General features: G+C 38.8%; 1 protein-coding gene across 1 annotated transcript; it reads left to right on the top strand.

Moving 5' to 3' along the window:
- On the top strand, positions 1-27,533 carry cxorf56 (chromosome X open reading frame 56). Its single transcript, NM_204012.2, has 7 exons — positions 1-156; positions 12,810-12,927; positions 14,888-14,929; positions 24,851-24,989; positions 25,130-25,219; positions 25,606-25,698; positions 26,528-27,533. Exons 1-7 carry the CDS (start codon positions 33-35, stop codon positions 26,588-26,590), a joined length of 669 nt encoding a protein of 222 aa, NP_989343.1. The 5' UTR covers positions 1-32; the 3' UTR covers positions 26,591-27,533.

Here is a 27,533-nt window from a genome sequence, read left to right as displayed (position 1 = left end):
CTTCCTCTCAGTAAGGGAGCAGGAACATAAGGATGCCGAAGGTAGTGTCACGGTCTGTAGTTTGCTCAGATACCCGGGACCGAGAGGAGTACGATGATGGGGAGAAGCCGCTACACGTGTATTACTGTCTCTGCGGGCAGATGGTGTTGGTGCTTGGTGAGTGGCTCTCGGAGCATTGTGGGAGTTGTAGTTGCGAGACAGTTTTTTCTACTTGTTGGAAAACGTGATTTTTCAGTGTTTAATTCTGTGGAGCGATGATAGTCAGTGTTCCCCGAATTTATTTTCAAACATGACTGTCACGAACAGAGCGAATAGTAAGCAATGTCTAGGAAACAGTGCGAAGTGTATTATTGTATGTATTGTATATACTGAGTACAGAGTGACAATATCATTTGAATTTGAAAGAGAGTATTGTGGTTGTCTCAAGATTCTCAGGATACATTTTCTTATTTCTACCAATGAGGAAGCGTTGCTGCTTTTTTTTATTTTATTTTTTAAAATTTGACAATTTTTATTGTTTTTCAAAACCATACACAAGCAACAAAGTGATACCAGATTAGCCTATAACATGCTTGTCAATGTAATTGGTACCCTGAGGCCATACAACTTTATATTAACCGTAACTTACACTCTTTAAAGAGCAAGATTGGGGAATAGAAAGAAGGGGAAGGGAGGGGCATGAGAGAGAGTGAAAGAGAGAGAGGGGGAAAAAAAAAAAGACAGGGAATATAAGTGTTGCTACTTTTAAGGGATTTATAATGTCTGTATACCTCCCAACATGTGAAAAATTGAAAGAGGGACAAAAAAATATGGTGCATCTAATGCGCTATTTTTTAACCACACCCACTCATGTACCATATCTATTTTACAAAAACACACCCTTTTCCGTGGTTGAAATGGCAGGATCAGATGCAGAATTAGCACTAGCCTTTTTAGACCGGCACAGTGGCCACCATTATTATATGGGCAAGAGGGAGCAGCAGGACCATGGCACTTATAACTGACTGCCTGGGACTGCGGGATGACATACGTAAATTGGGAACGTCCTGTGAAAAAGTGGTACAATTGTGAAGTTGTGAAATGGTGGCTCAAGGGACTAGCTGTCAAAAAGCAATATTTACATATATGTATATAATAACTAAAATTCATTACTTTATCAATGCATAAAAATAAACGCAAACTTGAAATAACCATTTAACTTTAACATAACATTAACCCTAAAAGCGGTACAATTTGGAAGTACAGTATGCTCAACCAGGGTATAAAGAACAGAGCAGTGATCAAAGATCCAGCCCGGAATTCTACGCAGCAGCAGCCAGCACAACAGTACTTTCTCCCAGAGCACTAGAACCTCTCTTTTCCGGACTTTTGCAAGGTGCGCCAGAAGGAGCCAGGAAGACCTGAAGTCAATTGTTGCGTTACATCACTCTCATTTTGCAGATTTTCGGAAGGCAGACAGAAGGAGTCGGGAAGACCCGAAGACAAGTGGGAGAGTTAAAGGTGCCATGGGGCATTTAAGTAACTTTCTGGGACAGCAGGATGGACTAAAAGCGGGACAGTTGAGAAGTATGTGTCTGGGATATTTAACCATAAAACTGGTTTCAGAAATATTCCATACAATTAGAATTGCCTTGTGCCTGATCTTTTGGACTTAAATAATTTAAGATCCCTATATCCTTATATTTAATGTGTACCTTTGCAATATCTTAAAAATAAAGACACTAAGGCAGTGTTGGACTGGCCCACCAGGATACCAGGAAAACTTCCGGCTTTGTTTGGGATCATTGTGTTGCCGAAATCTCCACCATCGTTTCATATTCAGCATCCTGTTAGATGGCAGCAGATTCTTATCAAGAATGTGCTGGTACATTTCTCCATTCATCCTTCCTTTGATTATATGAAGTCTGCCAGTACCATATGCTGAAAAAAGCCCCACACCATGATGTTCCCACCTCCAAACTTCACTGTTGGCATGGTGTTTTTGGGGTGCTGTGTGGTGCCATTTCTCCTCCAATTTGTGTGCAATGACATTCAAAGAGTTCAATTTTGGTCTCATCTAACAAGACTTTATTATCCCAGAATTTCATTGGCTTGTCCAGTTGTTGTGCAGCACTTTAAACTAGCTTCAACATGCTTTTACTTCTGCAGTGGAGCGTGCATAGAGGCCATGTCGGTTGATTGCATTTAGATTTATTTTAAACAACTGTACCTGCTTACTCAAGGTCTTTCTGAAGCTCTCTGCGAGTGATCCTTGGAAAACTCTTCTGATTATTCTTTTGACTCCTCTGTCAGAAATCTTGTGAGGAGCACCTGGTCATGGCCGGTTTAGGGTGAAATGGTGTTCTTTCCTTGAACTTGAACTTAAACTTTCAGAAGCTTAGAAATACATCTGTAACCAACATCGTCAGTATGTTTCGCAACAATAAGGTTGCAAAGGTCTTGAGAGAGCTCTTTGCTTTTACCCATCATGAGATGCTCCTTCTGTGATACCTATTTATAGGCCATCAATTAGGCCTACTAAACCAGCTGATATTGGTTTAGTAGGCCTAATATAGGAATGTGGGATCTGAGCCATACAGCAGGAAGCTTCCTCATAGTCTTACAAACTGTGCATGTACACGGGTCTTGGTGCTGGAGCGTGGCATTTTGGGAATTCTGTTTACAGAGCTCAGCGATTTTTTTCCTATGCGGCTTCTGATCATCTAAACAGGTGAAATATGGGGAGATTTAAGGGCACTATTGAGAGAACTGAAGGTATGCCTGTAGTTTGAGATTAACACTTTATTAGCCTTTCCTTCTCGTTTAAAAAGGATAAGTAGTCACTGTTCATGTGGGCACAAGCTAGTGGTGTAATGAGGCGAGAATAGACCATGTGAACTTTGTGGTGAGGGGGGGGCTGCAGAGAGAAGGGGCACGGTAACAATCAATGGCTCCCCTGCAATGCATTTTATGTGCTCCACCTGAAAAATGAATTAAATTGGCCACACACAAAATGATAGAGGTATGTGAGTAGGGAAGGTGTTGGATCAACATTTTGCATCCTACAAGTGGGATGTATTTGCCTGTGGGAAGGCAACACTGCATGCTGCGTCTGCATCCGACAAGATCTGTTGTTGTGCCTGAAAGACTTTTTTGTTTAATTGAAATACATTGACTGTAAAATGTGGATGCATGAACAAAAGACGCCATCCGACTTTATCTGATCCAACTTACATTACAGCTGTGGATCCTACAAAATCCATGAAGTTTAGCCCTTAGATTCTGGTCTTAAAACTTAAAGGAACAGTAACTCCAAAAAATGAAAGAGCTTTAAAGTAATAAAAATATAATGCACTGTTGCCCTGCACTGGTAAAACTGGTGTGTTTGCTACAGTAACACTACTATAACTTATATAATAAGCTGCTGTGTAGCCATGGGGGCAGCCATTCAAGCTGGAAAAAAGGAGAAAAGGCACAGGTTACATAGCAGATAACAGATAAGTTCTGTAGAGTACAATAGTGTTGTATCTGTTATCTGCTATGTGCCTGTGCCTTTTCTCCTTTTATAGTAGACTTTCTGAAGTAAACACACAACTTACCAGTGCAGGGCAGCAGCACATTATATTTTAGTTACTTTTATACACTTTTATTTTTTGGTGTTACTGTTCCTTTAAACAAAGTTTCCCCCCGCGAATGCAAATTGAAGTGAATTTTGAACTATAGGAGTTCTGTTATCTGGAATGCTAATGAAATTGGATTTTCCAGTTAACAGAGGTCTTTTCAATTGGATTCCCATGCCTTAAAGGAACAGTAACACAAAAAAAATGAAAGAGCTTTAAAGTAATAAAAATATAATGCACTGTTGCCCTGCACTGGTAAAACTGGTGTGTTTGCTACAGTAACACTACTATAATTTATATAATAAGCTGCTGTGTAGCCATGGGGGCAGCCATTCAAGCTGGAAAAAAGGAGAAAAGGCACAGGTTACATAGCAGATAACATATAAGCTCTGTAGAATACAATAGTGTTTTATCTGTTATCTGCTATGTGCCTGTGCCTTTTCTCCTTTGAATGGCTGCCTCCATGGCTACATAGCAGCTTATTTATATAAATTATAGTAGACTTTCTGAAGTAAACACACAACTTTTACCAGTGCAGGGCAGCAGCACATTATATTTTAGTTACATTTATACACTTTTCATTTTTTGTTACTGTTCCTTTAAGACTGCTAAAAATCATTTAAACGTTATATAAACCCTGTAGGATTGTTTTTCTTTCAATATGGTTTCATTCAGCTTACTTACCATCACTTACAATGTACTGTTTTATTAGCACAGAGAAAAAGGAAATCAGTAAAAAAAACACGTTTTACTCTATAGAATTATACGGTGCTTTTTTGAAAATGACAATCCCATATTTCAGAGGTTCTGGATAACAGGTCATACACTTGTATTACCTCAGCAAAATTTTGAGCAATAGTATTGTCACTGTTTTAAGAATTAAAGTCTTGTGTTGTAGCTAGAGGCCTGCATTTCTGATTGGTTGGCAGTTGTTCAAATACAAGATACACATTTTCAGTATATATATTAATCTTAGAAATGGCCTATAAAGAGAGTTTTTATTTTGAAATAAAAAACAAAACTTCCCTGTATTTTGCAGATTTTCAGGAGGGTCCAGTCAGGGCAAATATCTATTTCATAAAATGATCTATGGACTAAGATGTCTGTGTTTAATAATTGTATTATTTCCCATTAAAAGCAGTACATGGTAGGCTCAGGAGTGTTGTGCTTTAAAATGATGCAGTGTGTGAGAACTTGTGAGGCATATTGCAGTCTGTCTTGGTACTAAAGTGCAGGGTCCATTTCTGACCATTAGTGGGTGGCAGCCACATGCTGCATTATGAAGCAGAGAGATCATTTCCCATTATCAGAAAGACAGTAATCCAGTCCTGGCATTTTAAGTGCTTATTCTACTATGCACCAAGTGTTAACATGAAATAAGGTCTTAAAATGCCATGTACTGTAACTGGATCATTATCTCTCTGATGATATGGGGTTGTTTGATGTCTCTGTATTCATTGGATTTAAGTGTGCCTTGATATAATGCTTGCAAGCGCAATATTGCTTTCACTGCTCAGTTTCTTTATTCCATGGTCTTGAAAGAGTCCGTTTAGAAATTGCCAGTTGCTTTATTCAAGGACACTTTTAGGTCACTGTGCCCACACTGACCATTAGCTAAGTATCTGTAGATATTAACCTGGCAGCAAAGCCTGGCTTTATCAACCCTGTACAGCTACATATAGCATCCCTAGGCGGGGGGCATAAAGGCACAAAAGCTGCATGGTACAGGAGGCAGACGCATTTCTTTTTATGGATGAATAACCCACCAGGTTCTTAAGGAATTTATCAAATCATATAAATGACTCTACTCATTCAACTCACTTATTAGAGGTTATTTGTCTTAACTCTAAAACCAATCATCTTTTGTCCAGAAGAGGGAGATTTAGGGATATGCAGGACTTTATAGACCTTTCAAGCTCCCCAAATGGTATCTCCTGCTATGGTTATTAGAGTGTTATATTCACTTTCAAATGCTGCACTATAAAATAATGTGTTCTTGGTCTCCAATTGTTTATGCTATTTGTCTCAGACTGGAAAATAGTAAGCAGGAAGCTCACATAACCTTCTAACGGATTATGGCCTGCTGAGGGATATCTACTAAACACATATGGCTTCATTTCTGATCTCTTATGCTCTTTGGCAAGTGCAGAGAGGGGTATATTTAACTTTCTGATTGTAAGTTTAGTGCTACAAATAGCTTTTATATCAAAGCAAGAATGATAATTGCCTGAAGGCCTGTCATGGTGGTTTAGAGGCAGTTTATTTTGAGCTATAGCAGGATGGTTAAAATAGGGCTCATTTACCATGGAACAAATGCATTTACCATGGTACAGGGGCAATTAATGGAGCGCCGGGGGCCCAAAATTGCACAACTTTGGGCCCACATATTATATAGGACACTTGCTTAGATGACCAATAAAGGTGCACGATGCACCACTATTCATTGTCCCAGACTTCAAATCCAGTGCGGAGTGCAGCTACAAAAGGTGCTAGGGTGCTCTGTACTAGGGATGAAAGTATATCCCCTTATGGAGCATCTGCCTATATACATACCTGCCCTTTTTCATGTGTGTCTGCCTTTTTATTTTTATCATGTAAATACATGATTTTTAATTGCAAGAAAAAACAAACTGTGACACATTCTCAGCAAGGAATTGTCTTGCTGGCAACTGGTTATCTGTAAACCAGCTATTCAATAATTTTATAGGTAGTAAGATCCAGGTAGGGTACAGGCACATTTACCTGCAGCTCTGGGTCCTGTCTGGATAGGTATTGCGCTTTCCATTCATAAATTTAACTTTACCACTCCCTTCTTCTGACATCTCTGTGTCACCCTTTGGTGTATTGTACAGTCAATAGTTTTATTGGTCTGTTATGGACAACCTGCTGTCTTTAGCTACTTTGCTGTTCATTTTAGAGGCATCATTACTATTATTATGAAGTAGGTCCACCAGCTTACAACTCTTGCCAGGCTCTCTGTGTTTGCTTGTTTGCAAAGTGTTTAATAGTGAATGACTTAAGGGAGGGTATTTTAAGTAATGTATCAGTGTTTGCAGATGACCAAAAGCTATGATAAGATGTATACATATAAGGGGGCCATATAATAATCTCTCCAATGTCTCTAAACTTTATTTACCAGTAGGCCCTTCCAGCAGACACAAGGGCATCCATTCCATTTAAAAGAAAGGAGTTTCCATCTAAATATTTGGAAAGGGTTTTTTTACAGTGACAGGCTGAGCTGTGGAATTCTCTCCCTGAATCAGTTGTACTGGGAGATACATTAGATAGCTTCAAGAAGGGGTTGACATACTTATTAGCAAATGATGAAGTAATTTTACTGTTTACATTTACATCACTTCACCATTTATACTGTAGGTTCTATTTTTATTAATGCAGGTCTTGCTACCTTCCCACTGTTCTGCTGATAGACTGATGGGGATGCATGGAGGGCGGTAATATCACTCCAACTCGCAGTTCAGCAGTAAAAAGAGAATGAATTTTTAAAGCAAGTCACATGGCTGAGGGCACCTGAGAAACTAAGAATATGTCTAGCCCCATGTCAATTTTTAAAATTACATTTAAAAAAAAGTTTGAAATTAATTTCAGTGCTGAATTCTGTAGGAGCAGTGCTGTTAACTGATGAATTAAAAAAAAAAAAAAAAAAAAACACGTTTTCCCATGACAGTATCCCTTAATGTGCCCTTTTTCAACCTAATCATTATGTATTAGTGGGTCCGCAAAACAGTTGTTGTAAAATGTGGAAGAATTTAAAATCAGGGGATGTAAAATTGAGGTTTCACTTTAACACCAATTACTGCTAATGTTCTTACAATAGTTCTTTGGGTTTTATATAATCTCATCGTACAGTTCTGTTGGCCATTCTGATGTTCACTGAGTTAGGAATGAGAAACATGCTTCTAAGTAAGAAAAATACAGTGTTTACGTTGAGCTGAAGGGTGCAGCTATAGAGCTGTGTCATTTCTTTGTAATCATTCTTAATTTATTAAATAAAATGCTCACATTTCTACTTGGCCATCTGTTTTATCTCTGTCTCTCCCTTCTTTTTTATCTGTTACACAGTGTGTTCTGGAAATCTCCAAGTATATATCTGTGGGGTTATATTTATGAATTAATTTTAGAGTCTAACCGAATAACTCACAAAGATCAATATTCATTTAAAATACAAACCTCTCATATTACAGCATGAATTTTCTGCTACGCATTAAATTAGTTTTAAGATGTCTGTACTTGTTTAGTTTGGGTGATTTTAATCATACTGCTTGACTTTCTGGCCATATTTCTAACCTTCATGTCTTGAAAGACCACACCATGATCCTATTTATTACAATCAGACTGTGAAAACAAACTTTCATCTGCTGATTTGCTTGTTCATGTTGAACACATGGAGCACTGCAAACACGCAATATCCAACCTTTCAGACTGTAGGCCCATTGCTCAGAAAAATGACAGGTTGGCTTATGTATGGCCATGTTTGGTGTAGCATGCAAGCAAGTGCTTCCTTCTGTTCCTACAGAGCAGTTAAGGGAAAGTTCAAATAAAATGTGCTTCACTGAGTCAAGTGCCCTATTTAATGGATATAAAACTCAGCTTTCTCTCAGTAGAGGGGTATCTAGGAAAGTAAATAGACTGGTTCGCTCTTGCAGTCTGGGAACTTGTGCTTTAGGGTAAAGACACACAGAGCTACTAGTAGCAGCTACTTGTCATGGCTACTGGAATATGGAGTGCTGATCATTTACTGAGGCAAATTTCAGTATTTTCTGGCGTTTAGTAGCCGTTACAAGTAGCTGCTACGAAGTAGTTCTATTTGTCTTTACCCTTAGGTGAAATCTAGTGTAAGCGCTTCTGCACCTGTGCACTGTCTTCTGTTAGCCGCATCAGTCAACCCGGTTGCTATGCAGAGGAAAGATAAGAGATCACACATGCAGTAGCTCGTAATGGCGCTCTAGGAAACTGCTTTGCCCTCTCTTACCACTGCTAATCTCTGCATCCACGCTTATAAGCATCTCGTTTACTTAATAAAGGATGCCTTTTTTAAAAATGTATTATATTGGGTAAAGATCTTATTTTTCAAAGCCCTACCACTCTAGTAAGGCTTTGCAAAAAGTGAACTTCCCCTTGAAGTAGGGCACTTACTGTAGAACATGAATGTGTAACCATGCAGCCCTGCTGTTCATTCAGAAGGCTCAATGATTGTATTTTTTAATTTGTTATGACGAACATGCCTTGTCATATAGTTGATGTGTATATTTTGATGCAGGTTAGGTTTCTCAACCAATATTGCCATATGTTCATCATACTCAAAGTACCTTTTGCCTTTAGTTTAGCAGCACGGTTTTGTTAATAAGCTTTTATGCAGCTAGCCTATCATATTTCCTTTTCCAAGAAGCCAATATATTTTAATATCAGATTTGAATAGTAGGTCTCACATTTAGGGAGGAGCAATAGGAACACATTTTTCAAATAGCTAGCATATTGTGAATAAAAAAAGTGCTAGTAACCTGCGGTGGGTAAGGTGTCATGAACGTATTCAAAAACCTCTCCCCTGCATTTCTTGACAACCAGTGGTCAGACTAGAGACTTGACATCTGGAAAATCCCAGCCAACAGACAAAAATCAATACCAGCTGCCAGAACGTGAATGAAAGAACTGATACACCAGGAGTTACATATATTTTTTTGTAGTAGAAAGGTCTGGATTGATTTCATCCATATGTTATTCATGTCTATGATAAGATTATGTAGTTCAGTCTATATGCATTGGAGCTACCTTTGCCCAGGGTCACCTCATAACAGGTCTGCATATATATATGGTTAGTAGTATTTTGTCCAGCTTCTCATTCTGGTAAGGCTTTCCACTAGATGTTGGAAACAATCTTACCTTATTTTTTGTGCTGTGTGTGCAGAGAAGTAGGTTGGTCATAACAAGGACAAAATTATTTTATGTTTTTTGTACAGTTGTTTTTGCTCACCGCAGTATGCTTTGTGCACTGGATCAACCCCTTGGATGTTGCTATCAGTGCCCCAAAACGAAGTATTTACTTTTGAATTCCTGACTTGGTGACAAGTTTTGGTTGAATAAAACAAGATTTACTACCAAATAAAACCCCCTGTAAGCTGAAAGTGTGCATAGAGGCTGCCTAATAGCCAATCTTAGCCTTTATTTGGCACCTCCATGAACTTTTATGATCCTTCTGTTGCTCTCCAAGTCTTTGTAGACTTGATAGGTTCACAAGTAAAAAAGGTTGGGGACCCCTGGCCTAGAGGAAACATTCGTAGAGATGCTGTTGAGGGTATTTGTTTCTATTCTGCCCTGAGAGTATTAGTGAGGTTGAGTGCTTATTTTAGGCAGTTAGGCATGACTAGCAGTCAGCTTTCTAGTTTGTCTTATCTAGATTAAAGCCAGTCAAGTTGTTCCTTTCCCATCTCAGCAAACCAATGCAGATCGCCATGCACAAGGACATTATTGTACTGAACTGTTGCCACAAAGTAGGAAGCACAGTATTATTAACAATGTAATTGCATGCTTTAGCAGTTAGATTTGCTATCACTGGCATCAGGGACTCCAGACCAAACAATAACAAATAACTCTAACCACCTTAACTAAACATGACAAAATGACATTCCAGTGGTGGTGACCATTGCACCGCAGCATCCAACATTTGTGATTCGTGATGTAAGATTGTGAGTGGATAATTGCTTATGGAAACCTATGTTGTTTAGCTCAGAAATAGGTGTTGTGCAGGACATTGTTTCCAGAGAGACCAAGCAATCTACTAGGATCCCAAAGCCAGATAGTCCAGACACTTCTTCCAAGTGTCACGTCTACTCAATATACAACAGGAAGCTAGACCAAGCAGAAAATTACTGCTAAAATGCTTTTATTCAGGCACTGACTCATGAATAAAAGCGCTCTTGCCATTATTTTCTGCTTGGTCCACTTTTGTATTGTCCTACATTGTTTCCAGCTTGGAACTCCTCAGGGAGCAGTCCAGTTGAACAAAAGCATTGTTTGACACGCGTTTTAGCACCTCAGCTGCCCCTTTCTGTGAGTTTAGTGCGTTGTGACTGAACTGTAGTTGCTCCTAGATGTTTCCACTTCACAATTGATTAATTTAAAATGTATTGGGGTGCGCTCGTTCATATTTCAACATTTTTAACATCCTTTTTTTTCTGTTTTTATTTTGTTATGCAACAAGAAGACAGGTTGGTGAATACATGCAGGACCAAAACCAGAAAATCGTTGTTTATATTTCAAGGCTTTTCTAATATCAGCAAGTATTTGAGTGTTTGGCCCTGCTTATTTGTGCTTCTAGATAATTAATGACAGATTTATATTTTACTTATAAATCCCTGCGATCACTATAAACCAGTGTGATAATTTTATATTATACTCTGCATTCTTTTGCTAAGAAAAATTTGTACCCTTTCAGCTGGCCACATAAAATGATCCAGCTTCATTCCAGCTTGGTTTAGCCACTTAGGATGCAGATAACGTCCTATTGGTTAAGAAATTATTTTATATAAACGACCCCAGCAGATTCAGTTGCGCGTTATGACCAAATGAAGTCTTCTGAACTTCTCTCAGCTGTTTGGGAGCAGGACTGTGAGGATGTAATTGGATTTGGGTTCCACGGTTTAGCTAGAAACCACTTCATGCTGCTCTGCTGTAATTATTTAATTTGTGTGCAAGCTCCGAGGGGAGGCGATAAGAGTATGCTTTTTTAAAATTTAGTTTTTATTCAAAGACCTGCTGCGACTAATTACTTTATAAAATAAGATAACCCTTTTACTGCTGGACAGAAATGTCCCGGTGTTTTCTGCACCAATTCCTTCTGTCGGAAAAGTTCATTTAACATCTGAAGCCAATAATCTGTTAAAGCGGCTTTTATGAAGCTGCGTTTAGGAAATCAATACCTCTCTGTAAAACTTCCCAACAGAGGTCATTTGTGCATCGTGGGTCCCGACTGCTCAGGGAAATGACATGGAGATGTGTTTTAGTTTGAAATTTGGTGGAGAAAGAACTGTGTAGGCGGGCCCATTGGGACTTCCATTTTCTGTTTTCTCTCTGAAACACTGACAAGGTTAGTTGAAAAGAATGTTAGAAAGGTAAAACCATTTGTATGTGAAAAGAAAATCCCATTTTATCCATTTTATGTGTGGACAAAGTAAAAGTACATCAATTCAAAATGAAGCTTAAGTGATTTGATTGTGACTTCTTGTGTAGATAGGAGAATTTCCATAAATTATAGCAGATTTTTTCTCAGCAGTAATTATGTTTTTCAGTTAATGTAATAAAAGGGTGGTTTTATTATATTATATATATATATATATATATATATATATATATTTATATATTTATATATTCATTTTGGATTGCTTCTTTATTGTCAAAGGGCAAACCTGCAGTGTACAGTAAATTGTGCTTCTGTTGTGGTGTTCTGTTTGGTTCTCTAAAGTTATATTATTAGATTACCAGTCTAAACCCCCTCCCTACACCTTTTGTTGTGACTATTGCATTAGCAGAAGTCCATTATGCAGGTGGTTTATCTGTGCTTTGGTAATCTAGATATCTAATTGCAAGAACCAAACATGGAGTAGCTTCAGTTTCACTGTTTGCCAGTTAGCTCAAGAACAATACATTTTCCATGAATAACCCAAACCATATTTATTGTACTTTTGTTAAATAAAGGGATTTATTGTCTCTATAGACTGTGGACTGCTAATTTGTTACTAGCTTATTCTCGCAAACTGTGACTGGGCAGAACTGGGAAGTGTGGCAGGAAGTACTTAAAGTGGCTGTGCTTTTTTTTTTTTTTTTAAGAAATAGCTAAACCCATTGATACTTTTTCTCTATTGTATTAATAAAGAAATATGTTCCACAGAAAACTACCTTTTAGACAGTTTGTTCACCTTAAAATGAACTTTTAGTATGTCTAAGACAATAAGCCACCGATTTCCGCTTTTAATCTTTTCTTTTACATTATTTTCATTTTGTGTTCTGCAACTCTTTGAATTTTAAATATTTTCTGGTTGCTAGGAAGCAGTTTTGAAATTAAAATGGAGGATGCATAGTAAATTGCATGACAAAAATAACAGGGGGTCTGTAACCTCCAACAACCAGACATTATATGTCACTTGCCTGTCATGATATAAAAGCAAAAAAAAATATTTTTTTCTTTGTGTTTTTCAGACTGCCAGCTGGAGAAACTTCCCATGAGGCCAAGGGATAAAGCAAGAGTCATAGATGCAGCGAAGCATGCTCATAAGTTCTGCAATACCGAGGAGGAGGAGCCTGTGTATCTGCGCAGGTAGAACCCTTAGCTATCTGCTTGCTGCACTTATTTAACTTTCTGCATCACTACTGACGCTTTATATTTTTACATGCCTGTTATATTATAATGCAATTGTCATTGGAGCACCAGTGTGGGTTTCTTCTGGGTGTTCCAGTTTCCTGCTGCACTTCAAATTCATACAGGCAGGTTAATTGGCTTCTTATGGTATTGACCCTGGTGTGTGAACACAAGAGGGACCTTGGATAGTAAATGCCACTATGGCTGTGTATAATGATTAATGTCTGTAAATGCTTAAGTGTAACAGCACATTGGAAATAGTGCTATATAAATAAGGGAGATCACACTAATAATGATAAACCCACCTTGAAAATATTGTCGCAGATACTTGATTGAGAACTACCGGAATGCACAGAACTACATAGGCCTATGATTAAGTGCGTATGCACACTATACGCGTCAGGCACTTTGATTGTAAATGGAGAAATAAAAACCATGTTTTAGCAGACTCAGCTCATCCAGTGTGCTTGAAGTTCCTTTAGTGGTTTATGATTCTTTCACCCTTCAGCTGCGGGTTCGGGGCTTTGAGCACCCGGACCACTTTTGGACCCTGGTGAGCTATTTGGACTTCATTTGATGTACTGACTTTCTTTAGATGCTATGGGGTTGAATATTCTGAGATAGGTTCGGGGTTTATACACTCTATAGAGTCGTTTATAACCTCTAAGAGTCGCTGGTATGCTTTGCATTACTATTCTAACTTAAATCCCATAGCTTGCTTATTTATTTATTCATTCATTCATTCATTCATTTATTGTTTGTTTTGTTATAAGGCATTTTTCAATTGTTAATCTGACCTTACACTAATAGATCAACTTATTTGGTGACCTTGCCAAAGGAAGAAATCTTTGCCTCATTTGGCCACCCACATGCTTTACCAAATCAGTCTGATCTTTTGTCCTACATGCCAATGATTGGATACTAATTAAGTCCTATGTAAATGAGTGAAAAGAGTGCCAGCTCGGTCCTCAACAAGATTTTATAACCTGCCTGATAGATATCTGGCTGAGAATTTCATTTAACCTCTCGAATGCACAAATTCCAATTTGAATAAATATGCCTCCCCATCTTTTGAGCTGGAATAGTGAAGAGGTGCAATGGAGCCAACTAAATTGGTTTGTTTGTGTCCAGTTGCACAATTTCTCTTATCTGTCCTTTATTGATGGGAGTCTGGTTGCTCATAGAGAGGTGATCAAACTGTTTTGTTTAGAACAATAGGAAAACTTTTTTTCTTTAATTATTATTTTAACACAGGGATTGATATCCTGTTGCTTTAGGATCTATAAAACTACATTATCCCCTTCTCTGTTGGATTAGGGCTTATGCTGTTAGAACGGATTAAGCGAATTTTCATCTGATTGTGCTCTAGAAGATTGCCTTTTCCTGGTAAATAGTAACTGTTAACTAGTTGGCTAAGGTAAAGCCATTTATCTATTTATTTTAGTCTTGTCACTGTTATTTTGTTCCCCCTCTGGCTTTTCTGACTTACTTCCCACTGCTATGGTACAGAGCCTTTGCTTCTGTTATGCACCAGGGATGCATTTGAGTGAGCAGTGTGCTAATTCATATTAGTCGCAGTAGGGGATATAATTAAGATGCTTTACCTTGGTGATGCATGGCATTCCGTCACTCATTTATCATCTGATTGGCCTTGATTGCTGTAGCCAATTTCTTCTATGCTTCTTTCATTTTCTAATCAACTGAAGTCTGCACCTTAAAGGAGATCTCTGTAGCAGTCATGTAAGCAATGAAAAGGGAGTTTGTATTGTATATTTACAATAAAGGTCCAACAGTGGATTTGCATTGTTTGGCTTGTACAAGTTTAACCACATTGGAATTTAGACATTTTTAATGTAATATGTAAAATAAAGATGAATACTAAAATGATACTAAAATTACTTTTTTTTTTCCTTTTTAGGCCAGATGGCATTGAGCGACAATACAGGAAAAAGTGCAGCAAGTAAGTAGCATTCAGCCACCTGGATTTTCAGGCTCAAAATCTAATAACCCATAGCAACCAAACTGCTTGTTTTTAAACAGCTGACTTGTAAATGGTACCTGGTGATTGGTTTACTAGACCAGTAGCAAACGTTTCACCTCTTTGCCTTACTAATAAACCTTTAATTACATAAATAGCACGCACCCATTCCACAGTACACTGTCATGTAAGGGCTTTGATGTTATTGCTATTACTTTGACAATTTTATTTTTGAACCTTAAATGCTGTGTTTGCCATGTAACAAGAAGAATGTGGGCCTATTATATATGGAGCTGAGAACAGCAGAAAATGCATTCATATACCCTTTTACTGATAATTGGGCTTTGGTGTTACACAGCATCACATGACACCCTTGGCTTCAGAAGTAGTCCAGCTTTATCTCACCATAGCGGTGTCTTTTGTTAAAGATTTTCATGGGAGGCTATATAAACCCAGATTAATATCCTATTATGCATACAAAATATGATTCCATTTTTAGAATGCCTTTCACCGTATTTAGTGATGTTCAATAAAATGGGCTTAGGTCATTCTCTAGACCATATTCTTTATCTGCATATGTTTTAACAGGGATGGCGTTTGTCATACTACCTGCTCTGCTGGGCTGAAAGGAAAGTAATTTACAATAAGTGCAGACACTCCGTATCATTTGCTATAACACATCACTAACAGAGATCCATGGCAGCTCCACTTTTAGTTTTCATGCCTTGAAATTTATATCCTAAATGCAAGAACTGCTGAGGCTATATTCAGCAACACCGTAAGCACAATCTATTTACCACCACTGCCTGTGCTGTTCCTCAATAGTCTATGTAGAGTGTATCAGTAAAGCAGTTAAAGAAAATATTTTGAAGAAAACTAGATGAAAAAAACACCATGCTTGCTCTGCAAATACTACACAAGTGTTTGTAACTTTTATAATCATGTGTAATTAGCTAATGTCTCCTTCATTTAAAAATACCTACCTTTCCTTCAATAGGAGCTCCTTTAAAGTAGGCTTTCAGAATTATAATTGCCAATTAACTTACTGAAGGATATTTTATTTATAGTTTTATTGGTGGCTACTGATCACAGCCATTAGACTTTTGTGTGCCTTTAATGAAATATTTACCTAACATGCATTTGCTACAGGTATGGGATCAGTTTTCTGGAAACTTGTTATCCAGAAAGCTCCAAATTACAGGAAGGTCATCTCTCATACACTCAAAAATCCAAATTGTTAAAACATTTTTCCTTTGTAACAAAACAACACCTTGCACTTGATCCTAACTAAGATATAATTAATCCTTATTGATGGCAACACAATCCTTCTGGGTTTATTTAATGTTAATTTATTTTTTTAGTAGAATGGAGGTATGAATTGCAGAAAGATACCTTATCTGGAAGTCCCCAGGTCCAAGGCAGTCTGGTTAATGGGACCCATTCCTGTACCTTTGCCAAAGATGAAGAAACATGGCTGCCTTGTCGTGACTTTATTAAGCAGGATGTGTATTTTCCGCTGTAAGGAAATCATACTTCTAGAAGGGAGATTATTAAATTTTCTTGTAGGGCTGCAGAATATAGTGTTTGTGGTTTAACACAAACACCAGTAGATAAAAGCTAGAAGTGTGGGGATTAGTCCTGACCTTCAGTTATAATGCTTCCAGTATCGCATAAAGTGAGGGCTTTGTGTCTCACCACTAAAATACCCTTCGGATAAAATACTTTTCTTCAATGAAGGACTCACTTTGTCGGAAGTTTTGTGCTTTCCACTTCTGTTACTTCAAGCCATTCTTGATATCGGAGCAGCACCACATTTATATGTATCTTTAGTTCTATGTTACCACAAGCTATGCAGCGCTTTAAACCGCTTTACCATCTCTCTGAGTATTACAAAGCGTGCCATAAATAATTCATAGGAATGGAAAAAGGCAAATGTAATAACTGTGCATCAGTACAACTGTAACACTGATTTCTAAAACCATCTGAAATAAAAAGACATACATAGTTCAAGTATGTCCAGCCTGTGGCCATCCAGCTGTCCAGCTGCAACTCCCAGTATGCCAAGATGCTGAAGACAGCTCTCTTATTCTGGATGACAGAGTTGTTTTCTTTGCCTTGTGATGAACCACTATAAATTCTGATACTAAACTACTTGTTGTCATTGGCTGCTTGGTCTTTCACTCTATGATATCACTCAGCAAAGTGTTTGCTCACAAATTCCTGCACTTGCTTTCCCCAATATTACAAGCTAGACACTAACAGGATAAGAGGAAAGAGTTGTTTTACAGACATAAGTGAAGAAAAAGTATTTTAGCTTTTATTTTCCTTGCAAATAGCACGAAAACTATAACAAAAAAAAGCTCATTTACTAATGGGGACATATACCCTGTCACCAAACTTAATGTAATATTGCTCAGTGCACTTCTCAATTGTTTTGTAATGTACAGTTTTGTTTTTTTAAAAAAATTGCATTTTGTTTTTACCGGGTAGAAGAGAAGAAAATAATGAACTTAATTTCAAAAGTTCAAAACTTGCAGAAGAGCAAATTTACGTGGTTCTAAGTAGGGAATATGTCCCCTTCAACCTGGACATACATGCAAAGTTACCCTTTAAAGGAACAGTAACACTAAAAAATGAAAGAGCTTTAAAGTAATAAATATATAATGCACTGTTGCCCTGCACTGGTAAAACTGGTGTGTTTGCTACAGTAACACTACTATAGTTTATATAATAAGCTGCTGTGTAGCCACGGGGGCAGCCATTCAAGCTGGAAAAAAGGAGAAAAGGCACAGGTTACATAGCAGATAACATATAAGTTCTGTAGAGTACAATAGTGTTTTATCTGTTATCTGCTATGTGCCTGTGCCTTTTCTCCTTTGAATGGCTGCGTCCATGGCTACATAGCAGCTTATTTATATAAATTATAGTAGACTTTCTGAAGTAAACACACAACTTTTACCAGTGCAGGGCAGCAGCACATTAAATTTTAGTTACTTTTATACACTTTCATTTTTTGGTGTTACTGTTCCTTTAACTAAGCAATCACTTCTTTGTTTATGCCCTTTGATATGGCCTCTAATTACATTGCCCTGAGTGGTCTGTGCTATGTTATTGGTTACAGGCCGCTTATAATATGAGTGTATTTGTGCAAAGGAGAGGTGGTCAATTTGACCCCATACATAGGCTAGTGGTGTAGATATATTTTTAGTATCAGTAGCACCCTTTAGGCTAATGGCAAGTGTTTTTTTTTTCTGCTACTGCCATTGGGCAAATTTAAAAGACTGTCTTGGTATCAGACGCACGTCTGCTCTGCACCTGCTGTGTTTTCTATACATTAATATGGAAAGCAGTAACAGGTTGATGGGTTTTGACTGCCTTTTTTTACTGCTGGATGGCAGCAGCAGTCAAAACATTATAAAGCTCATTTATAAGTATTGGGGAAAAATGCATACAGCTTGTGCCTGTTTTTTTGCACCCTACACAGAATGTACATTGTGATCTGCACTCATAGATGGATTTTCAGTAAGGTTAAGGGAGGCTAAGCCTCCCCAAATCTTCTTGTCACCTTAAAAAAAGCTCAGATCTGAAGTAATCAGCTGTGCTCTGATTGGATCTTTCTTCTTGAGACTTCTCCAGTCAGAGCACAGCTCTTTTGACAGACAGTAAACTTGACCAATCAAGACACAGATGTAGACAGGGCTGGGGAGATATTTCAAACTGAAGGCAGTGCGGAAATGAAGACCGATGAGAGAAATCTGCAGGCTGTAACTTTACTTACGAACCTTACAGTGGCTTGCAAAAGTATTCGGCCCCCTTGAACTTTTCCACATTTTGTCACATTACAGCCACAAACATGAATCAATTTTATTGGAATTCCACGTGAAAGACCAATACAAAGTGGTGTACACGTGAGAAGTGGAACGAAAATCATACATGATTCCAAACATTTTTTACAAATAAATAACTGCAAAGTGGGGTGTGCGTAATTATTCAGCCCCCTTTGGTCTGAGTGCAGTCAGTTGCCCATAGACATTGCCTGATGAGTGCTAATGACTAAATAGAGTGCACCTGTGTGTAATCTAATGTCAGTACAAATACAGCTGCTCTCTGACGGCCTCAGAGGTTGTCTAAGAGAATATTGGGAACACCATGAACACACCAGACAGGTCAGGGATAAAGTTATTGAGAAATTTAAAGCAGGCTTAGGCTACAAAAAGATTTCCAAAGCCTTGAACATCCCACGGAGCACTGTTCAAGCGATCATTCAGAAATGGAAGGAGTGTTGCACAACTGTAAACCTACCAAGACAAGGCCGTCCACCTAAACTCACAGGCCAAACAAGGAGAGCGCTGATCAGAAATGCAGCCAAGAGGCCCATGGTGACTCTGGGGGAGCTGCAGAGATCTACAGCTCAGGTGGGGGAATCTGTCCATAGGACAACTATTAGTTGTGCACTGCACAAAGTTGGCCTTTATGGAAGAGTGGCAAGAAGAAAGCCATTGTTAACAAAAAACCATAAGAAGTCCCGTTTGCAGTTTGCCACAAGCCATGTGGGGGACACAGCAAACGTGGAAGAAGGTGCTCTGGTCAGATGAGACCAAAATGGAACTTTTTGGCCAAAATGCAAAACGCTATGTGTGGCGGAAAACTAACACTGCACATCACTCTGAACACACCATCCCCACTGTCAAATATGGTGGTGGCAGCATCATGCTCTGGGGGTGCTTCTCTTCAGCAGGGACAGGGAAGCTGGTCAGAGTTGATGGGAAGATGGATGGAGCCAAATACAAGGCAATCTTGGAAGAAAACCTCTTGGAGTCTGCAAAAGACTTGAGACTGGGGCGGAGGTTCACCTTCCAGCAGGACAACAACCCTAAACATAAAGCCAGGGCAACAATGGAATGGTTTAAAACAAAACATATCCATGTGTTAGAATGGCCCAGTCACAGTCCAGATCTAAATTCAATCGAGAATCTGTGGCAAGATCTGAAAACTGCTGTTCACAAACGCTGTCCATCTAATCTGACTGAGCTGGAGCTGTTTTGCAAAGAAGAATGGGCAAGGATTTCGGTCTCTTGATGTGCAAAGCTGGTAGAGACATACCCTAAAAGACTGGCAGCTGTAATTGCAGCAAAAGGTGGTTCTACAAAGTATTGACTCAGGGGGCTGAATAATTACGCACACCCCACTTTGCAGTTATTTATTTGTAAAAAATGTTTGGAATCATGTATGATTTTCATTCCACTTCTCACGTGTACACCACTTTGTATTGGTCTTTCACGTGGAATTCCAATAAAATTGATTCATGTTTGTGGCTGTAATGTGACAAAATGTGGAAAAGTTCAAGGGGGCCGAATACTTTTGCAAGCCACTGTACATACTCCCACAGGTACTATACTGTATCATCCCACTCCCACAGGTACTATACTGTATCATCCCACTCCTACAGGTACTATACTATATATGTATACTGTATTATACTCCCACAGGTACTATACTGTATCATCATCCTACTTCCACAGGTACTATACTATATATGTTCTAAAGGCTGAACCACAAGCTGAAATTAGTTTTTTGTTACCTGGCATCTATAATATCCCTATCCCTTGCTCCAGTCCTAAATGATCTCTTTCCCCCTGAAAAAGACTTATGTGGATAAAAGACTTATAAAAGACTTATGTGGATAAAAACTAAGGGGAAGAAAATGATACCCCTTAGTGCTCTAGCACTTGTATGGGGTTTGATAAATGTATCCCTTATATCTGCTAGTAGCCTTAAGGCCATAAAAAGATGGAACTTTGCCAAGCTCTGGAAAATGTCCAAGGTATGGCAGTTGCCATTAATATGTTGTGGTAGAATGGCCCAACAAATGAGAGAAAAGGTGAGTTTTCCCTTCAAGTTCTCTTTAGTGGGAGATGCAATCTTTAGGGGAGAGGTTGATAAACAGAGAAGGTTTGCTCTGTTTAAAAAGTTGTGCTGTCTGGCCCTGAAAGCTATAGGGTTCTGGAAGAAACAAACGGATCAGGTGATCCATTCCAGTAGTCCAGCTCACCTATTGGAGCTTACTTTCCACAGGAAGGCTGTCCTGTGGAAAGGTATTTAATGGTAGAGAAAGGTGTGAGACGGTCTCTCAGAGCAGGGCACAGAGCAGGAAGGACACCTCTCTGTGTTAGGACTCCCAGAGGGGCTGGGGGTGCTGCCTGCCACTGCCAGAAGCAGAGGGAGCCCAGAATTGAGAAAGCTGCCAAGAGACTGAGGATCTACGGGGGTTAAAAGGAAAGCCAGGAGGCTGAGCTAATTCCCCAGAAGTGTTGTGAGTACAGGGGTGACCCCAACATTTGTGTTTTCCCACTGGTAGTCCACAAAGGGCCCAGGTTAGTGAGGGAACTAATCTAATGTGTGAAGGTAGCGCCCAGAGGGCAGGATTTATTTTTATGATTTGTTTTGTATGCTGCAATGGGCACCCCTGTGTAAATAAACTGCCTTAAAGCCAAGAAAGTGTCTGTCCTGGATCCCGCTAGTTTACAATATATACAGTAGAACCTCCATTTTACATTTTTAGGGGACCAGAAAAAAAATAACGTCTAATCCAGGAAATGTAAAATTCATTAAATGTTGGTGGGACCGCAAAAAAAAAAACTAATGTAAAATGTAGGAAAACTCTAAAATCAGAGCATGTAGAATTGAGGTTTCAATGTGCAGATAAACAAATAAATTAGGTTGAGGAGACTGCCTCATACAGACAAAAGCAAACAAAAGGAATTCTGGGAGTGAATTCCAAACTCTTAAAAAAAATCCCATTTACATGGGTTTATCCTATAGGCTACAGCTCACCCACTGGGTTTGAAGCTGAATCAGTGTTGAGCCCCCAAGAAGGGCGAAACCGGTCTGTAGTTGGGAATCTGATCAGCTATTGTCCTGGCTTCAGCTTCAAACCCAGTGGGTGAGCTGTAGCCTATAGGATAAACCCATGTAAATGGGATTTTTTTTAAGAGTTTGGAATTCACTCCCAGAATTCCTTTTGTTTGCTAATGTGCAGATATAATTTGCTAAGTACACACACAAATTTGGCCTCGAACTTTGTTCCCTAGTCAAGTCAAAATAAATGGAAGTTGATTACTACTTAAGATAATTTTTTTTTTTCAATTTTCTGGTAGCTGGTATGCATTGCACTTGCCTAGTAATATATTGTTGATGGTGTGCTGCCCAATGAATGCCTTACCCGGTAAATCGCTGCATAGGGAGTAAATCCACATGAAAGGTGTAAAGGGAAACTAATCACCGTGTTTTTTTACTAGTTACTCCACTACATACCTCCTGTCCCCTTCTATCCACTTCAGCCAAAGTGCTAAAAAGAGTGTGCCAAGATTGTACCTGCTGGCTAAACATTAAACTGTGTGGTAGGGTTGGTTGGGCCCATTTATCCTGAGCACTAATTGCCGAGCAGGAGCATGCACTAGACACTAGACTAGACTAGTTCACACACCAGAGCTAATAGCAAACTTACTTTGTGCATCTGAGCTTTACTGATGCATTTTAGGTCATATTAGCTTTTACCCCCCCTTGCTTTAAAGAAAATATCTTCAATGCCAGTTTTATGTATAATTGTATTTTTATTAAGGGGGGGCAAGGCAGGATAAAATTAAGGTTGATATTCGTATTGCTGTTACATGGTTTGAAAGGAGTTGTTACAGTATCCCAGGAGGGCAAGAATAGTACATCGGTTGTGGACAATTGGTTTATCAAATCATATTGGCTCTTTTGCCTGTTCAAGGAGTGTGAGAACAGTTCAACCAGTAGCACTGGTTAGCTTGTTTATAAAGCACAGCACATTTATCAAATTCCAAAAGAATTAGCCTCTTGGATTAGGCCACTGCCATTAATAGCTTGTCAACAGAAATGTACACTTTTGCCTCGATTTCCACATAAAAAGCCTCTTACATTTACAGAATAAACCAAAATACACATTAAAAAAAAAACCTCCCGGCCGTGCAAACGTGCATTTGCTTTCTCCGTGTTCTATTTTGGTCTGCCTGCTTCATGTTTGCTAGCCAGCTTCATTATGTTGTGCAGGAATAAACTGCATTCCTGGAATTTCTCTAATCCCCTGTGCTGCTGTTAAAAAGCCATAAAGGTCCTGGGAAGGAAACTGATAACGGGATGTAAGGAGGTGGTACGTGCCAGGCGTTCAGCTTTTGTGCATTCCTTAAGGAAGCCTACTGTTCCAGGCAGCCAGGGTACATTATGCAAATAGTTTAATTTAGCGAAGGCTTGGCCTTCAAAGAGGTGGGAATTGGTTTAGCCCTGAAGGCCAGGAGCATCTGAGAAGCAAGATAAAGTGATAATTTTGGTCTAATCTTCTTGTCACTGGTAGCAAGGATGCCACTGAAGCAATTACACTAGGGAGAGCTTGTAGCGGTGGATGGTTCTTATAATAAGAAAATTCTACTCTCTGGAGAGGAAACACAGAACACTCGCTTGGCATATACACCCTAAAATGCTTTTAACTCCAAACTCTTCCATGTGTTTAGTTTACTTTGTGCTGTTTGTGCCACAAACACAAATATCCACAAATATCAAACCAAAATATGATTAGACTACAAGAAATTACATTCTTCAAGCCTTTCTGGTATTTATAAAATAATATCCAGTCCTGTATTGCTAAACTAAGGAACTGAAGGCAAAATGTTTCTTTTACAAAAATTATTATAGTCAACAGCCTTCAGGCAAGTAAGTGATTGGTATAATATATATGAGCAGGCTGCTTAGGGAAGGCTTGAGACAGGGATGCCCTAGCAAGCTATAGCTGGCATCCAAGCAAATCTAAATCTCCTGTGTGCGCAGCTTATTGCTCAGCAGCCCAGTCTGCACAAGGCACTTATATCTGGTACCGTACATTGAAATTCAACCTTTCTAAAGTGGCATAGATCAAAGATAGGGAAATAATGCTGCAACCTTCAGAAGCAATTATTTGTTGGTGTGGCTGCTGCCATCAGGATTTTGGAAGACACTTTTTAGGACAGCTAACTTAAAAGGAGGTATTCCGCTGGCTTCATAATTGGCTAGTGCCAGTGTCTTTAAACAAAAATAGAAATGCGTATACTTAAAATGATGTTTGATGTTTCTTAGAAGAAAGAACTGTTCTGAAGGAGCGTGTTTCCATGGTAACTTGCAAAAATTACTTTTGGCCAATTCAATTAAGTTGTGATGATTGTGTCTACTGACTCCAGGCTTTTATGCAAGCCAAGTCTCTACAAGTTGGCCTCTAACATTTTATAGTATGAGATGCATTATTCCTTATAATACACAAGTTAAGAATTCCTACTGCACAGGAGATAGTGTGTGTGTGTACATGCCAAAAACTGCATTAGCAAAAAGGTTCCACTATCTCAGAAATTGTTTGACAATTTTAATTCTGCCCATAGACAGGGCCAGATTTCTGCCTATTGGTTTGAATACAGCTGCAGCCCATTCCCAGTGGCAGCCTAGAGCAGATGGAAGGCTATATGTTGTAGTAATCTGCTGCTGTAAGGTTAAGATTTGGATATGTTTATATTTTCAGGGCTGTCACATTCATTATCAGTTTTTGCTGCTGCTATGGCAGCCTGGTATATTAAAAGCCAATGTGCATGAGTGCTTGTTAAATTTGGGAAGCTGAGAGAAACATTGGACATCCACAAATTGTTTTTGTAAGCTCAGTAATATTCCTGGAATCATCAGTCTGGAAATCTGCACCTGGAAAACTACAGCTCCCCATCATTTCCCAACAGTTAACGCTTATCATGGGATGCTGGTAGTTGTAGTTAAGAATAAGGGCTGAAGTGCCCCAAGTAATAACTGACAAAGGTCCTTGATCTTTATTGTTTTCCCAACTCAAAATACCTGTTCTTTGTTGTCCTACAGGTGTAGCCTTCTTCTCTTCTACCAACACAGCCAGAAGAATGTGGCAGCTACCTTTATAGTGAATGGGGCTCTGGTCAAGTTTGGACAGGGTTTTGGAAAAACGAATATCTATACTCAAAAACCGGACCCACCAAAGAAGGTACAATTTGGTAGTGTGCTTGCCCTCCTACCTTTTATTGCCCTCCTATATTGTTAAAGTTCTGTTACAGATAAACATCAAACATCAATGGGGGTGATGAGCAACATTTTGGATTAAAATGAGCTGTTGTCTTTGTTTAGGTAATGATGACCAAGCGTACAAAGGACATGGGCAAATTCAGTTCTGTCACTGTGTCGACAATTGATGAAGAAGAGGAGGAGATTGAAGCGGTAAGCAGTTCAGAAACCCATTGATGAACTCGTTTTTTGGGTTTTTTTGTTACCTAGATTACGAACTCCCTGTTGTAAGGGGCTTTAGTTTATTGGTAAAGTAGTAAATTATTTTTTGCCGTTATACATAATTTACAAGGTAAAGGTTAAGACTATATGCAACAGAAACTGGAATTGGGGGGGGGATATGGCATACAAATAATGTAAGGAAGGGACAACAGCACCTGGTAATAGGAATGTTAAAGGCATGGTGTGATTGTAGGTTTAGACCATATACTGACCACATTATAAAATGGCAGAATCCTGCAACCCAAGTTGCATTGTGTATGTATCTACTCACTCACTCTACTGTGAATTAAGTCTTGTGTGGATTTTGTGCCTTTCAGAGAGAAGTTGCAGATTCCTATGCTCAGAATGCCAAAGTAATTGAAAAGCAGCTGGAAAGAAAGGGAATGAGCAAGAGGAGGCTACAGGAGTTGGTAAGAACCATCATACATGGCAGCTACAGTAGTACATTCACTGACCACTTGTGTGTGTGTGTTTGGATCTTCTATGGGGCTCAGTATCTCCCCCTATCTTTAAATATGCACATGTTCTGTAAAGCCATATGTCCACTAAATACAACTCATTTCCCATAACAGTTATGCACTTATACAAATGCTATGGCCAGGAAGAAGTTAAAGGTCCTCTTCTTGGCTGCAGCTGTGAAGATCTAGGCATCCTAGGAAAACCTTGGTTTTAACCCATTCTTATACAAAATAATAAGCACAGATCTGCCGGTAACCACTTCACATGTTAATGGGAGGATACCTATAGTATTTACTCAGGTCCAAGGAGCATATTGATCATTACTATATGAGCTCTTTCCATCGACTTTACTGGGAATTGCCACGGCCCTTGATTACAACCATGAGGCCATGAGGGGGGTCTTGCAGAATTTACCAATAATATGAATGGGGACAATTTTTTGCAACTCCACAAACACACTAACCTGTTATAAATATATAGCTAACAAATAGCTATGTTTATTATTTAAAGCAAAAATCTATTTGCAAATGACTAATTCAAGTTTTGGGTGTTAACAGTTTATTTATAAACTTGAGCTGGTGAGTTTGGCCTGTGTTCTGGGTCTTTGATAACATAGTAATGTGTTTAGAAATAGGACATGCAAGGCTAATACAATCTGTAAATCACTGCCATCTTTTGTGTGCAGTCGCATGGGTTACTGACTCCATTTTCTGGATCTGACTCAATATAGTCCCAGTGGAAGTTTCCAGGAGACTTTATTTTCCTGCTTTCCCTCCACAGGCTGAGTTGGAAGCTAAGAAAGCCAAGATGAAAGGCACACTAATTGACAACCAGTTCAAATAGAAGAGGCAACGGCCAGAAGATTGGCGGTGTGAAAGGCCATCTTGCCTGACACTTCGGATTGTTAAGAAGAGCTATGACGTTTGAGGCCGGACCCCTGCCTTTTGATGCAACTGCACTTGTCCTTTATGAAACAGAATGCAGAGATGAACAGGGGATTTACCAGCAGGGAAAAGCCTCCATTCCAGTACATTAGAGAGGATGTGTTGTATGAGCACAGCTTATATAAAAAAAACACTGTCTTTTAGCTTAACTTGACTGTACTGCATGGACTGAGGTTCAGTGCTTACTCCCTTGACTATTGATCTGGGAACCTCTTGCTTTGCTTTTGTAAATATTTGAAATATCAAACAAATGGAAAACAGACTGGAAAACTATATGAAGTGGTGGACACATTTTAGAGAAATACATTTAGTTTTACAGGATATGCCTTGTGTGCTGATATTGGTGCCACTGAAAATTACTACCAACATCGATTGTAACTTACCCTTGGTAACACCATTGCTTTTTTTCCCAATGTTCAGCTTCACTGAACTGAATAATCATCAGCAGTGAACACCGAGGTTTGATTTATTATTCTTTGTAATAAAGCCATTGTATTGTCATTTATTACTATGGGCATCCTTTACAGCTTACCCCTGTGGATAAACCTATCCCCAGGGATATGTATATTTACTATAATACAAAGGTATCAATATCCACTTCCATTGACTGTTAATGGTAGTACATGGGATCTGTTATCCAGAATTCTTGGGACCTGGTGTTTTTTTAGATAAGGAATCTTCCTGTAATTTGAATCACAATACCTGCTAAAATCATTTAAACAAGAAATAAACCCAATTGGATTGTTTGTCTACCAATATGAATTTGTGCAGCTTAGTTACCATCAGGTACAAGGTACTGTTTTATTACAGAGAGCAAAATTAAATCGTTTTTAAAAATTGCA

Source organism: Xenopus tropicalis, chromosome 8 (assembly GCF_000004195.4).
Source record: "Xenopus tropicalis strain Nigerian chromosome 8, UCB_Xtro_10.0, whole genome shotgun sequence".
Taxonomy (NCBI): Eukaryota; Metazoa; Chordata; class Amphibia; order Anura; family Pipidae; genus Xenopus; species Xenopus tropicalis.
The sequence above is the reverse complement of the archived record's forward strand: the minus strand, read 5'-3'. Positions and strand labels throughout refer to the sequence as shown.

Excerpts from the sequence above, each read along its gene's own strand:
- cxorf56 (NM_204012.2), top strand. The coding sequence starts at position 33 with ATGCCGAAGGTAGTGTCACGGTCTGTAGTTTGCTCAGATACCCGGGAC. Across the intron at positions 157-12,809 it reads GCAGATGGTGTTGGTGCTTG|ACTGCCAGCTGGAGAAACTT; the intron begins GTGAGTGGCTCT and ends TGTGTTTTTCAG. Across the intron at positions 24,990-25,129 it reads AACCGGACCCACCAAAGAAG|GTAATGATGACCAAGCGTAC; the intron begins GTACAATTTGGT and ends GTCTTTGTTTAG.